This window comes from Chelon labrosus (genome assembly GCF_963514085.1).
Source record: "Chelon labrosus genome assembly, chromosome: 24".
NCBI classification, from domain to species: Eukaryota; Metazoa; Chordata; class Actinopteri; order Mugiliformes; family Mugilidae; genus Chelon; species Chelon labrosus.
Window position 1 is genome coordinate 4,137,018 of NC_140357.1, and position 16,690 is coordinate 4,153,707.

General features: G+C 40.8%; 1 protein-coding gene across 1 annotated transcript; it reads left to right on the forward strand.

The window, feature by feature from the left end:
* The first annotated feature begins 4,838 nt into the window (after positions 1 to 4,838).
* LOC311509638 (uncharacterized protein) lies at positions 4,839 to 16,435 on the forward strand. Its single transcript, XM_084574878.1, has 7 exons — positions 4,839 to 5,187; positions 10,814 to 10,946; positions 11,961 to 12,074; positions 12,476 to 12,725; positions 14,694 to 14,943; positions 15,034 to 15,598; positions 15,716 to 16,435. Exons 2-7 carry the CDS (start codon positions 10,855 to 10,857, stop codon positions 16,098 to 16,100), a joined length of 1,656 nt encoding a protein of 551 aa, XP_084431004.1. The 5' UTR covers positions 4,839 to 5,187; positions 10,814 to 10,854; the 3' UTR covers positions 16,101 to 16,435.
* The last annotated feature ends 255 nt before the right edge of the window (positions 16,436 to 16,690 follow it).

Sequence of the window (16,690 nt, forward strand, 5' to 3'; positions counted from 1 at the left end):
TCTGATTGGTGTGGCCCTAAGTGACAGAAAAGCTAAATTAACAACAACCTTTTAACAAGATTAATACCTTGACATACAGCTTGTTGTTTTGTGTTCATGCTTAAAACAGTTGCTGCATTCATGAACACACTCATGTTCGTGATGGTGATGACTGATGTGTAGAAGTCACTGCACTTTTTACACATTTAATTTGGGATAAGGCTTCACACGTGCAAAATGGTCATGTTCATCTTCAGTTTGCATTTAAATGAGATTCATGGTGCACTAACTGTAACCCTCTGATATACTGTACAGCCTTCCGTTGTGAGGGGATACGTGATATCATAACCTGTTTCAGCAACAGCTAGGCTGACGTGTCCTTGACTCAACTTGCATATCTCACATTCAGAGTTGTCTGTGGCTTATCTCTGTTCAGAAACAATGAATGTTAGCACTCGTCTTCTCTCTATTCAAATCTAGATAATCTTTGTCCAGGTATCGAACTCTCTCTGAATACGGTTGGTTAGTCTGAATTTTAAGAGCATTTATTGTAGCTTCATTGTTACTACCTCCAAGACAATAATTGGAAAAAATATAAATTCAATTTTTACACAACCAAGGGAAAAAAAAGACACTAGTCATTGTCTTAAGTTTTTTCTGTAGTGGCCTTGTAGTCCACAAAGACTGGGTTCTCCTGCTAGTTTGTTCATAGTGAAATAGAAATGTTATTAGATCTGTGGTTATTGTCTATGGTCTATACATCACTGAATGTGATGCTGTCTCTTTGTTCCAGTATGTTAATAGTGTGTTTGAAATCACATCAGATGGATTTTGTTGGAATTGTAGGGGAGAAACTGCACAAGTAAAGTCTTGGTGTTTAAAATGTAGTTGCAAATGTTTGAAAACATGATCTTTTTGACCCACATGTGCAACTTAAATTCAGAATCCTCCCTGTTGGTGTTCTCTCAGTCTGCTTCTGCAACTGACCTCTTGACTATAGATGTTCAGCTGAGATTAAAGCCTGTTTCACCTCAGTTACTGTTCAAATCCAGCCTGACGAACAAAAAGTCAAAATAATGTAAACTGCATCACTTGCATCCAAATATGGACTACCCAGTACGACTTGATCTCCCCTTTGTGAACCTTTATAATGTGTTTTTGCATATCTACTTGCATATTATACAAAGAGCTGTCTTTAACTGATTTCTGTTCAGATTATGTGCATTGTCATTCAAATTCAATCACAAGCAGACATTGTCCAAACCATCAGGGCACTATATTTAGCAAACCCTCTGTAACAAGGTCACAGATTCAGAGAATTTCCTTCACTGAAGATCTCCACCATCCGGACCTTACACCACCAACTTCTACCTGAGCCACTGCAGGTCATCCAGCCAACCAACTTCTCATCTGCCAAGAGAAAATACAAGGTAAGTGATGTGATGTAGAAAAATGTTTTTGTTGTTTGAATTGTCTCCTCTTAGCACAAAATCGAGCATTTTTTTCTGCTATTTGAGCTGAAATGTAAAACAACCTGGAAGATGTACAGTAGGGCAAAGTATTACTTGCCGTTACCTGAATTACTGCCGACAAAATGTTATATTTCAAGAAAGTCTGCAACTCATAAATATTAAAGCTTTGGATGTTTGGGAAGAAAGGCTGCCCTTATGTCACTGAAGTTTTAATTTGTGCAGCTAAATTCTTGTTCTCTGTTTTTTCACCAGTGAATCACGAAGATCCAGTTTGCCTGTTTGCTGCTGGTGCTGCTCTCTGTCATTGAGGTCTCTGGGGCTGATGACCCTGTGTTCGACCCTGCAATGAACAACGACAACTGCAATGAGAAGATGAGGCCGTTCAGTGAGGCGGAAAAAAAATGCTTGCCCTTAAAAATCTTCGTTTTGGGTGAAGAAGGCTTTGGTGACGCCTGTAAAGGTACTGCTAAAGGCCTGATAGACGTACCTCGGATTTTTAAGGTTGTTTACTGCAGAAATGTTAGAAGGAATAGGTTTCCTGTTTGTGACTACCTTGGAGTTGTGCTGAAAAAAACAGATTTTAAAATTAAATGTGAAAATAATAAATATGCTGGCATTGTGAAGACATAACTGAACATCTACTCTGTACTCCAGTGAAATTTTCAGAAGTTGATGCTTAAATTTGGCGATATAATATGTTTATTATAATGTATATTCTCTCTTAAGATATAACGACAATCAAGAATTGTAAGAGCATGTTTTCCTTTAAATATACAGATAATCTGGATGTTACTTTGCTTGTCTTTTCTGAACTCAGTTTGTCCTTACAATGTAGCAGCCATTACTCATAGAATAAACTCACTGAAACCAACTTACTGCCTCACTGAAGTTCTTTCACTTGTTTCTGATTTATTTATTTATTTATTTATTAAATATCCCTTTCTCACAAAGACGTCACTGCATGTTGTGTTGCTGATGTGTTAGGAGGTGGATTTATTGTACAGTGGATACTGAAACATAGAGGATCATAGAATTGAATCAAACCAGGGATGCTGCTGGAGGGCATGCATCACTACAGTTAGTCTGTGTCTTTTTAGGTGCAGCAAATAGTCACTGAAGGTAACATTAGAGAGCAGACAGGACACACCGCAATATGCACCTGCTGCCCTCTGATACAGCATGGTGTTTACTCTTTCTATATGGCTGTTATAATGGAGCAGTGGGGAGTCATTTGCTCGAACATGGATTAAAAAAAACTTTAAAAAAAGGAAAAAGGGTGCATGTATTGTTTTTCATTCAATACAGTTGATATTAACTGGTGTGACTTTGTAGTTCTTGGACTGTTTCCAGCTGTCAGTTGGTTGTCATAAAACTGAACAGGTGTGTTAGTGGCTGAGCAGCAACAGGGAAGTAATTTCTGGTAGTTAATTCAACGGAAAGCCTACCATGCATATTTATCTGGAACTGCCTCTGCACTCCAGCTTACTGAATTTCATTTGAAGTATCAAGTTTCCACTGTCAGCTTTAAACTGAGCGTTTTGGTGTCCACGTGATCATGGATAGTACAGAAATGATGGACATCTTAAAACAAATGTGCACTCTAAAGACTGTGATGGAAATTCAGCTTCATGCCATGGTTCAGGAGAGGAATCGCCCTCTGCAGTCCTGCTCGGTGAGCTTTGCTTCTTTCCACTATAAATGTTGACTACGTGTTTGGCTGCGTCCTTCTCCATTGTAGTATCCACATCGTTTTTGATATGTGACACCATCATATACAGTGAAGTCTCTGAGATCATGTTGTTCTGCTTCTCAATAAAAAAAACTATTATCAATCCTGTTAAACCTGCACACACACAATCAGGTGGTAACATGCTGTAGTGTCACATCATTTTACTTCTTTGGACTGACCTCAAGGACCCCTAAATGCTTCTAAAAGGTTGTTGGAGAGAGTAATCAACTTACAGCTTCACTTTTATTTTTAAGATGACGTCTCAGTCATACAGGTCAAACAGCATGTCAATGGCCTGCACAAAGACTGACAAATGGTATTGATGTGATTGCTAATTTTAACAGGAGAAAAGCTTGAAATGTTCCAGTATGTTTTATGCATTGAGGGAGAGGTTGGTCTTATTTTAAATCAACAGTTTTCTGTCATGGATGTTTCAAACTGGAAAATTAGCTCGTAAACCCAGACAAGCAAAGATGGCATCTATTGCAAAAATGCAAAAATTGAACAAATATTTGTATTTCTCTGGGACATAAAGGCCACTTCATTGGAACTTTATATGGAACATAAAGTCATGCTATTAAATAAATCTTACCTGTCCTGCTTCAGTCACAGGTGGAAACCCATCTCATTCCAGGAAGCAGTCTTTAGTGTCCATGTGTGGAGTGGTGAGCTGTCTTCTTCAACAGTTTGGACTGGATAAACTGTAAGTTTGCTTCTTTGTCTTCAGTAAATTTACAGTTTGTTTCTGTTCTATAATCTTTGTAGAAGATGTTCACTTCTTATTTCGTTCTAAAGCTTGGAGCACTCTTGCATTTTAGGCTCAGTCTACATTATTATTAGATTTCTGAATATTAATAGGTGGTACAGTGGAGTAGTGGTTAGCACTGATGAGTAGTGGTTAGCTAGCAAGTTCCGGGTTCGAATCCATGGGCCGACTGGGCCTTTCTGTGTGGAGTTTGCATGTTCTCCCTGCAAGGTGTGCATGTGAGTGTGAATGGTTGTCTGTCTCTCTGAGTTAGCCCTGTGAGAGACTGGCAACCTGTCCATTGACAGCTGGGATAGGCTCCAGCAACAATTTCATGATTTTCCACTGATGACCTTTCGTATTATAAACTAAAAATTAACTGTAGTGTTGGTGAATGCAAATGGCTGTTCGTGCATGATGTGTTCTAGTCTGATGACAGCTTCTCTTCAGCTGAAGCTGATACGAAACAGAAAATGAAATCCAGTCAGTGAAGGGGCAGCCAATATTTTATAGTAGAAAATATGTTAAGAGGAGTTCAGATGAATGATTTGTGTTTCCTCTGCAGATGAAGGGAGAAAGTGTGTGAGTTGATGTGAATTCATCAGCATGGATCAGAGTGAGGACAGAGGGGAGGGAGTCCCTCCCTCTAAATCCACTGATCTGAATGGGGAACATGAGAAGCAGACCAGAGCTCAGAGGTGAGATGACCATCTCTAACTGTCCATGACTCTTCTCCATGTCAGAGGGCCTTTTACTTGGAGGTAGGCAGGTCTGCCCCAAACGGTCCTGGAGAGATCTGGATGGAAGCGAGAGAACAAGGAAATTAACAATAGTTTGTTCATCTCCTCATGTTTCATGTTTATTTAGTGTGCTTCATTGTATGAATGTGACTATTTATGTTCCGTACAGGAAACCCAGCAGTGGCCCAACACATTCATGAGGCAGTTCGGGAGATGGTACGAGCATTACGAGCTCTTCCTGACTTCAGCCGATCACCAACCTCTAGTCACAGTCAGCCTCAAGCCTTTCTAGCCTCGAAGCGCTGCAGACCAACGTACAGAGAAAAGCCGGCGAATGTGAGAGCTCTAGGTCCGCTGGCCACGCTTCCAAGAGAAGGAAGTGCTGGGGTACATGACCATGTCCCCTCAGGTCTGCCACAGTTCATCTGTGTTGCCTCAGGATGACTATGTGACCATGGCGAGTCCTCATAAACATGATGGGCCATCTTCCTCTTCCTCTTCCCTTCAGACATCATTCAACAGGTAAGGACCTTATTTTCTTTGCTGCTAGTGGGAAACGATCCCTTACAACACAAACGGACGGACATTTTGTATAATACACTACTAATAAAAAAACTCATACTTTACCCAGTTTTGAGACATTAACTTTAGCTTGTGTGTTTTTGGAGTAAAATCCAACTGTTGTATTTTTAGCTCCACCTCTGTTTGCCACTCCCCGCTGCATCCGTCAGTCCACAGTCAGACACACTGGCTGGTGACTTAAATTTGCAACTGTTTAAACAAGAACAGCTGCAAACTGTTTCTTGATGAGCCTGATGAAGGCCAAGAGTCAAAACGCGTTAGTCTAATAAAGTGTTCCACATACTACAAGTGTACACCTAGATAGAAGAGGAAGTCGTGTGAGAAATAGTTTCTTCTAATGCATCTTTGTCACTGAGCCAGTATTGATTCATGTTGAGTGGTATGGCCCTAAGCGACAGAAAAGCTAAATTGCAACAACCTTTAACAAGATTAATACTTTGATATACAGCTCTTTGTTTCATGTTCATGCTTAAACATGCTGCATTCATAAACACACATGTTCATTATAGTGATGACTGACATGTGTAGAAGTCATGTGGGGGTCACGGTTCAGTACAGGTTTGGTGCAACTGGAAAAAGGCAACAAAAACTCACATGTATAAAACTAGCATTTTTTCATTTATTTTTAACAGACACCAAAAACTAAAAAACACCTCCTGTTAAAAAAATGGAATAAAACATAAAACAAAGGAGGGTTCTCATACCATTCATTCATTTTGTTCATATAGAGGAAAAGAAAGCACAATTTCTTGTAGGGATAAACTGAGGTAGTCGGGTAGCAACTGACAACTTTGATAACTTCATTAGAAGAAACTAACTCAACTACCTTGTTGCGCACAATTTTTTTTTTCCTGGCTACTTACTCAGACGCATACGCTGTATGACTGCGTACACGAATACATGTACCGTTACACCCCTACTGTCTAAGCAACAGCTAGGCTGACGTGTCCTTGACTCAACTTGAATATCTCACATTCAGAGTTGTCTGTGTCTTATCTCTGTTCAGAAACAATGAATGTTAGCACTCATCTTCTCTCTATTCAAATCTAGATAATCTTTGCTCATGGTATCGAATGCTCTCTGAATACGGTTGGTTAGTCTGAACTGTAAGAGCATTTATTATAGCTGCATTGTCACTACCTGCAAGACGGTAATTGGAAAGAAAATAAATTATTTTATTATTATTATTATTGTTTTCTTTAAAAAAGACACTGTCATTGTGTTAATTTTTTTCTGCTCTTGCATACACTCACCGGCCACTTTATTAGGTACACCTTGCTAGTACCGGGTTGGACCCCCTTTTTCCTTCGGAACTGCTTTAATCCTTCGTGGCATAGATTCAACAAGGTACTGGAAACATTCCTCAGAGAGTTTGGTCCATATTGACATGATAGCATCACGCAGTTGCTGCAGATTTGTCGGCTGCACATCCATGATGCGAATCTCCCGTTCCACCACATCCCAAAGGTGCTCTATTGGATTGAGATCTGGTGACTGTGGAGGCCATTTGAGTACAGTGAACTCATTGTCATGTTCAAGAAACCAGTCTGAGATGATTCGCACTTTATGACATGGCGCGTTATCCTGCTGGAAGTAGCCATCAGAAGATGGGTACACTGTGGTCATAAAGGGATGGACATGGTCAGCAACAATACTCAGGTAGGCTGTGGCGTTGACACGATGCTCAATTGGTACTAATGGGCCCAAAGTGTGTCAAGAAAATATCCCCCACACCATTACACCACCACCACCAGCCTGAACCGTTGATACAAGGCAGGATGGATCCATGCTTTCATGTTGTTGACGCCAAATTCTGACCCTACCATCCGAATGTCGCAGCAGAAATCGAGACTCATCAGACCAGGCAACGTTTTTCCAATCTTCTATTGTCCAATTTTGGTGAGCCTGTGCGAATTGTAGCCTCAGTTTCCTGTTCTTAGCTGACAGGAGTGGCACCCGGTGTGGTCTTCTGCTGCTGTAGCCCATCCGCCTCAAGGTTGGACGTGTTGTGCGTTCAGAGATGCTCTTCTGCATACCTCGGTTGTAACGAGTGGTTATTTGAGTTACTGTTGCCTTTCTATCAGCTCGAACCAGTCTGGCCATTCTCCTCTGACCTCTGGCATCAACAAGGAATTTGCGCCCACAGAACTGCCGCTCACTGGATATTTTCTCTTTTTCGGACCATTCTCTGTAAACCCTAGAGATGGTTGTGCGTGAAAATCCCAGTAGATCAGCAGTTTCTGAAATACTCAGACCAGCCCGTCTGGCACCAACAACCATGCCACGTTCAAAGTCACTTAAATCACCTTTCTTCCCCATTCTGATGCTCGGTTTGAACTGCAGCAGATCGTCTTGACCATGTCTACATGCCTAAATGCATTGAGTTGCTGCCATGTGATTGGCTGATTAGAAATTTAAGTTAACAGTTGGACAGGTGTACCTAATAAAGTGGCCGGTGAGTGTATATGGCCACTTTTACTGATGTGGCCTTGTAGTCCACACAGACTGTGTTCTCAGTTCAGTTCAGTTTGTTTATAGTGAAATAGAAATGTTAGTAGATCTGTGGTTATTGTCCATGGTCTATACAAGCATATTCACTGAATGTGATGCTGTCTCTTTGTTCCAGTATGTGTGTTTGCATTCACATCAGATGGATTTTGTTGGAATTTTAAGGGAGAAACTGCACAAGTTAAGTCATGGTGTTTAAAATGTAGCTGCAAATGTTTCAATACATGGTGTTTTTGACCCACAGGTGTACCACCTCCTTGTTAGTGTTCTCTCAGGCTGCTTCTGCAGCTGACTTCTTGACTTAAGTTGTTCAGCTGAGAGACTTGAAGATTAAAGCCTGTTTCACCTCAGTTACTGTTCAAATCCCAATCTCCCCTTTGTCAACCTTTATAATGCGTTTTTGCACATCTGCTTACCTTTTACACAAAGAGCTGTCTTTAACTGATTTTCTGTTCATATTCATTCAAACTGGTCAGGTGAGCAGATGTTGTCCACCTATCGGGGCACTATATAGCAGACTGTCTGTGACAATGTTACAGCTTCAGAGAATTTCTCTCACTGAAGGTCTCACCTGGTGATTCACACAGTCAACTTCTACCCAAACCCCTGCAGGTCAACCAGCCAACCTAACAGCCACTCACTATCTGGGCAGCAAATATGGTAAGTATATTATTTTTTGTCTCTCATTCAGCTCAATTCAATCAAATAACTTGCCTCTGAAATACTGTATATGTTTTGTGGATCCAGTATGTGACTAGGCTGTGTAAATGGTATATATCTAAATTTATTTTCAAGAGAAGTACAAAACAATTCATAAAGGAACGTTAAGTGGGCCAACTGCTCGATTTCAAAACATATGCTTAGAAAGATGGGAACATGTAAAGCAGTGTAAAAGTGATCAGTCATAATGAATTCATCAGCAAGTAATACCTGGTATATGCTGCTGAGAAATATTGAAGGAAGCTGTGTCGTTAGGGTTGGTGAAGAGTGTGCTCTGAGAGGGGACAGTTTATAATCTGAATCAGTAGAGATCATGTACTGAGCCTTAAGGACTGAAAGTTTACTCAGTGCAGCTTGTCTAATTACTGCAATGCTGTTCCCTTTGTTGAAATCCATTCTTTATTTCTGTTCTTCCTGCACAGGGAATCATGAAGATCATGTTTGCCTCTTTGCTGATCATGCTGGTCTTTGCACCAGGGCTTTCAAACATGGAAACGCCTTTTGAAAAGTTTAAAAGACAGCATATTGATGCTAAGATGACAGAGACGAAGTGTGCTGATGTGATTGAGCAAAAGAAAATCTTCAAATTTGACAACACTTGTAAGAAAACAAACACGTTCATCCTTGGTGATGAAAACAATGTCAAATCCATTTGTAATGACGTAACAAACGGCAGAACAACCAGTAAGACAAAGTTTAAAATAATTGTATGTAAACTGTACGGAGACGTCACACAACCACCCGGTTGTAAGTATAAACCCACTGTTACTGGCAGTCATTACATAAGAGTCGAATGCCAAAATCATTTACCTGTGCACTATGTAAAACACTTGTGATTGTACTATTCTACTGCCGCATGTACTTCAGACTTTTGATAAATTTAAACAATGAGAGAGTTTGCAATTTTGACCATTGGTCCGTCCAGTGGTCGAGTTGAGGGGGGATGAGGGGGGATGGCATGAAATAACCTGAAATAAAAACGATCAAAATCATCCCCCCTGTAAAACGTTGAAGTTGTAAATTCTGTTGTAAAATACTGTCTTTAAAAAGAGATAATTGTTATGATAAAATAAACTTGGCTTAGATTAAGAAGTCTTATTTTCAGTGTTTTCTGTTGATAACGAATTTACATGAATTACCCCCCCCCCCCCCCCCCCCGGCCACCACCTTTTTTTTAAGGTGAAAAAAATTGACCATCTTCCCTGAATTTTTTTTACAACTCGACTACTTAAGCAGCCACAATCTGCACAAATGTTTTTTCTTATTTTTGTAAAGAAGCAAATATTTTCTTTCACCAACTAAAAGGCTTTCTTAATTTGTAAGTCCTGCATTCATCTGCACATCTTACCCATTTCCTGGACTTTTTACCTGAGACAAAATGAGCATGTAGCAATGTAGATAATCTATGGACTAACTGGCCATGTTGTTTGAGGTCATGCATCACCACAATTCTCACAATAGCGCCTCTGAGTTTTTAAAGCAGAAAGATGAAAATGGCTCATTTGACTGTTTCCTGCTGTCGGTTGGTTACCTGTCTCTAGCCCTAAATATAGTGGAGTCTCTTTCTGTGTTACTGTTTTGGAGATGTGTAATGACAGTGTGTCTGGAAAATAACACTGAGCCTCTTCATGTTCAAATTACAGCACTGATGGAGAGAAGCCGTAACACTTAAGTTCTAGGTTGTTAAACTTTCATACTGATTGTATAGTCCGTCTTCATTGTTTTTTGTTTTTGTTTGTTTGTATCTCAGCCTTATAGTTCTCTACTCTCCCATATTACTGCAAGTTTTAATTGCAGTAATATGAAATCTTGTGGTTTTACATTAGCTGCCTTGTTCAGCAAAATAATTAATTGATTAGATTATAATTTTGTCTAACAAAAGACATTTGAAGATGTCATCCTGTTCTTTGAGAAATTATAAAATTAAACTTGTACATTTTATTTTTCTTCCAGTTTCCTGATTTATCAAAACAAAACACTGAATTGAAAGATGTTCAGTGTCAACACACTTCAAATGAGAATGAATCCACACAATTTGATCATTTTTCTTTGATGACCTTTCGTATTGTAAACTAAAAATTAACTTTAGTGTCAGTGAATGAAAGTTGCTGTTCATTCATCCTGTGTGCCCCTCAGCTTCATGACTCCATCTAGTGGACTATATGGTAGAAGTAAAGCCGATGACGGCCTCTCTACTTAATACTGTTGTCGAACATTATTCAGCTGAAGCTGATATGAAACAGAAAATAAGAGCCAAACAGTGAAGGAGCAGCTGACATTTTACAGTAGAAAAGACGTAAAGAGGAGTTAAGATGAATGATTTGTGTTTCCTCTGCAGATGAAGGGAGAAAGTGTGTGAGTTGATGTGAATTCATCAGCATGGATCAGAGTGAGGACAGAGAGGAGGGAGTCCCTCCCTCTAAATCCATACGTCTGAGTGGGGACCATGAGAAGCAGACCAGAGCTCAGAGGTGAGATGACCGTCTCTAACTGTCCATAACAGGGTCAGGGGGCAGAATTGTTTGTGTACATGTATTTTCCCTCCTGTTCTTCTCTTCCCCTCCTCCTTCTCACTGCTCTCAGGTAAAATCAACCTGATTAACCTACACCTGTGGGCTCTAAAATCACTGAACCATCATTATTTCTACCCTAATATTTGTGTGTAGAAGAACAAAGCAACAGGACAGACCGGGCTCTACTGAATCTGAACCTGAACCTGAACCTGAACCTGAACCCAGCTGTGTTTCCTTCTTCAGCAATGTTCAAAGTCTATTGATATAAATTTAAAACATTCAAATCCAGAAAGTGGCCTTTATCTCCTGGAGATAAAGACCACTTCATTAGAACTTTATATGGAACATAAAGTCATGCTATTACACAGGTGGAGACCCATCTCATCACCCATTTACAGTTGGAGCACTCTTGCGTTTTAGGCTCAATCTACATCATTATTGGATTACTGAATATTAATATCAATTATTACTGGAATTAAAATGATAGCTTTCTCTACAAAAACAAACTGCATTGTGTTCTTATTTCGGAGTATAAAAGGTGAAAGTCCTGAATCTAGTGGATGTTCTGTCTGTGTTACTGTTTTGGAGATGTGTAATGACACTGTGCCTCTTCAGTTTCATTTATTTTGCCACTGGGAAATGGCATATCATTACGGCATATTAAGGGCCGAGAAAATTAGCACTTTGGGAGGGGATGTGATCTGGGGAGGATACAATAGTGATACAAATGCAAATAATTTATTAATTTAATTTAATAAGTTCCTCTTTAAGATGAATTGTTGAAGTTTGCCAAAACTGGCCTGTTAGTTGAATAATGCTTTTTGAAGGGCAGGAAACTATTTGATAGGAGTATCTAGTGATTCATGATGTTTTCACAATCTTTAACAGTGATCTGACCGCACTGACAGTTGGACTTTGTATTGATGACTCCTCTGTAGTAGCACAGTACCACAGAAGATATTTTGTCCTAAGAGCAGGGAGTCACACTGGGCCGAGCCGACTCGAGTGGTACAAGAGCCGGGAGAAGTTCACCGCTGTGGAGAAGGTTGCTGGTAAAGCTGCGCTGTTTGGATCAAGCAAGCAAGGGTTGGTAAAAGTTACTTCAGCTAATTAAAGGGTTTATACAAGAGCTCAGAGTTTGTATTTACTCATTCAGTAATAAGTACAGATTGCAATGAGTTTTGGCAGTATCCTAAACAAATAAGAAATGATGTATATTACCACAAACGATTTCAACTTGGGGCTGAAGTTCTCAGGCACTTATATGCTTTGTATAGCTGGTATTCAAACCTTTAATTTGGCACTATTGATCAGTTGTTCTGTTTTGAGATTCACTACTACTACACAGCAGAAGTTTAATACTGTGAACTTTATTACTTTAAAATTTATAAAGAGGCATTACTGAACATTTGTGAAGCTTATTTGCTGTGCGTTAGGTAAATGAGCATACATCACAATGTACGATTAAATTAAATCTTCCTTCCCAGGGTGATTTACCTGCGGTGCTGTCTTGGCGTCAGTCGGATTGGCAGTTCCCGGAAAGGCCACGCGGTGGCGCTGTACGCCAAGGATCAGACCATGGTGCTGGTGATGGAGGACGAGAAGGAACAAGAAGACTGGTATGTGGCCATTAAGAAACTCATAGAGGAAGAACAGAAGGATGAAGAGCACAGAGAAGGGGTTGAGGAAGAGGATGATGGGTATTGTACTCTCCCACCTGCTGCTTTCTTCAAAGAGGTTGGACCAGAAGCTTTTTTTTTTTTCTTTTAATTTCAGTCACAGTAATAGAAATCTGTAGGTCGATTCTAATTTTGCTGTTTTAGTAGAAAAAACCTGATTTGCAGCTTTTTGTGTCAGTCAGAAATGATATACAGTGGGGAAAATAAGTATTTGATACACCGCCGATTTTGCAAGTTTCCCCCCTTATAAACAATGGAGAGATCTGTAATTTTCATCATAGGTAAACTTCAACTGTGCGAGACAGAATCTAAAATAAAAATCCAGAAAATCACATTGTATGATTTTTAAATAATTAATTTGCATTATATTGCATGAAATAAGTATTTGATACACCAGAAAAACAGAACTTAATATTTAGTACAGATCCAATTACAGAGTTCAAACGTTTCCTATAGTTCTTGACCAGGTTAGCACACACTGCAGCAGGGATTTTGGCCCAGTCCTCCCTACAGATCTCCTCCACATCTTTCAGGTTTCGAGGCTGTAGCTGGGCAACACAGAGTTTCATCTCCCTCCAAAGATTTTCTATTGGGTGTAAGTCTAGAGACTGACTAGGCCACTCCAGGACCTTGAAATGCTTCTTACGGAGCCACTCCTAAGTTGCCCTGGCTGTGTGTTTCAGGTCATTGTCATGCTGGAAGACCCAGCCACGACCCATCTTCAATGCTCTTACTGAGAGAAGGAGGTTGATGCCCAAAATCTCGCAATACATGGCCCCATCCATCCTCTCCTCCATACGGTGCACTCGTCCTGGTCCCTTTGCAGAAAACTACCCCCAAAGCATTATGTTTCTACCCCCATGCTTCACAGTTGGGATGGTGTTGATGGGATTGTACTCATCCTTCTTTTTCCTCCAAACATGGCGAGTGGAGTTTATACCAAAAAGTTCCCTTTTGGTCTCATCTGATCACATGACCTTCTCCCATGCCTCCTCTGGATCATCCAGATGGCTATTAACAAACTTCAGACGGGCCTGGACATGTGCTGGCTTGAGCAGGAGGACCTTGCATGTGCTGCAGGATTTTAATCCATGGCAGCGTAGTGTGTTACTAATGGTAACCATTGAGACTGTGGTCCCAGCTCTCTTCAGGTCATAGACCAGGTCCTCCTGTGTAGTTCTGGGCTCATCCCTGACCTTTCTCATGATCACTGACACTCCACGAGGCGAGATCTTGCATGGAGCCCCAGTCCGAGGGAGACTGACAGTCATCTTGAGTCTCTTCCATTTCCTAATAATTGCACCAACAGTTGTTGCCTTCTCACCAAGCTGCTTGCCTATTGTCCTGTAGCCTATCCCAGCCTTGTGCAGGTCTACAATTTTGTCTCTGGTGTCCTTAGGAGCTCTTTGGTCTTGGCCATGGTGGAGCGGTTGGAGTGTAATCGATTGTGTGTGTGGACAGGTGTCTTTTATACAGATAACAAGTTCAAACTGGTGCAATTAATACAGGTAACGAGTGGAGGATAGGAGGGCTTCTTAAAGACTAACTAACAGGTCTGTGAGAGCCAGAATCCTTGCTGGTTGTTAGGGGATCAAATACTTATTTCATGCAATAAAATACAGATTAATTATTTAAAAATCATACAATGTGATTTTCTGGATTTTTATTTTAGATTCTGTCTCGCACAGTTGAAGTTTACCTATGATGAAAATTACAGACCTCTCCATTCTTTATACGGGGGGAAACTTGCAAAATCGGCGGTGTATCAAATACTTATTTTCCCCACTGTATCAAGTAATCAACAGATGGTGTGATTGTGATCATATATTATGATTTCTATGACTATCAAATTAGTAAAAGATGAATCCTTTATTTAATCATTTGCGGGTTATGCTATCAATTTAACCTATGTCAAACTACAAAAACAAAACGGAAAAAACGGCCATCTTTAAGTGCTGCTGCCTCTGACTGGCTATAAAAATATCGCTGCCATACTCCGCTCCCGTTCCTTTCACCTTCACCTAAGCTTTGGCCCGTCACGGTGAAGCCCAGGGGTCTGGGCACCTCCAAGTCCCTCACAGGAGAGAACCGTCTCTGCCTCACAGCTACGTCTCTCATCTTGGTCAGACTGGGTGCTGGCAATGATCTGCCGTCTGTCACTATACCTTTACTTAGCGTTCGGCGCTTTGGTCATTTGGATGGCCTTTTCTACTTGGAGGTAGGCAGGTCTGCCCCAAACGGTCCAGGAGAAATCTGGATGGAAGCGAGAGAACAAGGTAATTAACAATAGTTTGTTCATTTCCTCATGTTTCATGTTTATTTAGTGTGCTTCATTGTGTGAATGTGACTATTTATGTTCCGTACAGGAAACCCAGCAGTGGCCCAACACATTCATGAGGCAGTTCGGGAGATGGTACGAGCATTACGAGCTCTTCCTGACTTCAGCCGATCACCGACCTCTAGTCACAGTCAGCCTCAAGCCTTTCTAGCCTCGAAGCGCTGCAGACCAATATACAGAGAAAAGCCGGTGAATGTGAGAGCTCTAGGTCCGCTGGCCACGCTTCCAAGAGCCCCTGATGTCCAGACTACTCCAGCACAGTGTTACCAGAGCCCCCGCAAACAAGAAGAAACGCAGCCAGAATTATCCCTGAGCTCCACCGCTCATTTCAGCCCATTCAGAGCTCAGCACTGCAGCTCTGTGTCCAGCAGCTACATGGAAATGGAAACAGACCAATGCAGTGTTGCAGCATGTAGGATGCAGGGCCGGGAGCCGGTTGAGGAGAAGGAAGTGCTGGGGTACATGACCATGTCCCCTCAGGTCTGCCACAGTTCATCTGTGTTGCCTCAGGATGACTATGTGACCATGGCAAGTCCTCATAAACATGATTGGCCATCTTCCTCTTCCTCTTCCCTTCAGACATCATTCAACAGGTAAGGACCTTATTTTCTTTGCTGCTAGTGGGAAATAATCCCTTACAACACATTAACTTTAGACATTAACTTTAGCTTGTGTGTTTTTTGAGTAAAATCCAACTGTTGTATTTTTAGCTCCACCTCTGTTTGCCACTCCCCGCTGCATCCGTCTGTCCACAGTCAGACACACTGGCTGTTGACTTCAGTCCAACAGTCAGAAAGAAAAACTGGCCAATCACAGATGAGCATCAGCTGCTCTGCTCATCCTCAGCATAATGCAAGACAGGAGCAGACATCAGCTCAGCACAGTCGCCGCTCGGCACAGACTTCTCCTGTGGAGAGTGTCGACCGTTCTGATCTGACTCCATTTTCCTTGAGTGGACCGGTCCATGCTAGACCTCTGCAGGCTGACCCAGTCTTTGATACAGGCCAGTCTAGTCGACTCCAAACTGTACCTGCTGTTAGAAGATACTGGCTGTCTTTGTGTCTACCTTCTTGCCTTCAAGCGGAGGACGGATGAGTGTTTGGAGTAATGAAATATTTAGTTTATATTCCATTAATATGAACGGAAGCTATTTATTTCACATGTAGAAGGTGACATAGGTTACAGGATGTGTAGCAAATCCAAAGTCACAACCTGCTGCATGAGCTAAGTGTCGTTGGAAAAAAATGCTCATGTAAATTAAACAGAGAAACTTGCCAAAGAATAATTTCTAGTAATATTTCAGCTGTTCTTGTTTTGTTTTCACATTTACAGGATTCAAGGATGTTTGAGTTTAACATAGATCATGTGCCTTTCAGGTCTTAACAGAAGAACAAGTAGTTACAACTTAAGCGTCTGTAAATGCACCTTTTCATTTTGTCCCTTTTTGTCAATTGTTTCTTTTTTTTGTTTTGAAGAATCTGTTAAACCTGAACTACACACATCACCAGATGATGTTGCACTGCAATGTTGAATAATTAAAAGAATAAAGTCACGCAAATGCACGTTTTGATTGACTCTTGATATTATACAAGTTGAATATTATTTGACTGAAACACTCAAACAAGTTCTTTATCATCATGTCAAATTGCTGCAAAACCAGAAACAGCAGGTAGGCTTAAATGACA

Excerpts from the sequence above, each read along its gene's own strand:
- LOC311509638 (XM_084574878.1), top strand. The coding sequence starts at position 10,855 with ATGGATCAGAGTGAGGACAGAGAGGAGGGAGTCCCTCCCTCTAAATCC. Across the intron at positions 10,947-11,960 it reads AAGCAGACCAGAGCTCAGAG|AGCAGGGAGTCACACTGGGC; the intron begins GTGAGATGACCG and ends TTTTGTCCTAAG. Across the intron at positions 14,944-15,033 it reads GATGGAAGCGAGAGAACAAG|GAAACCCAGCAGTGGCCCAA; the intron begins GTAATTAACAAT and ends TGTTCCGTACAG.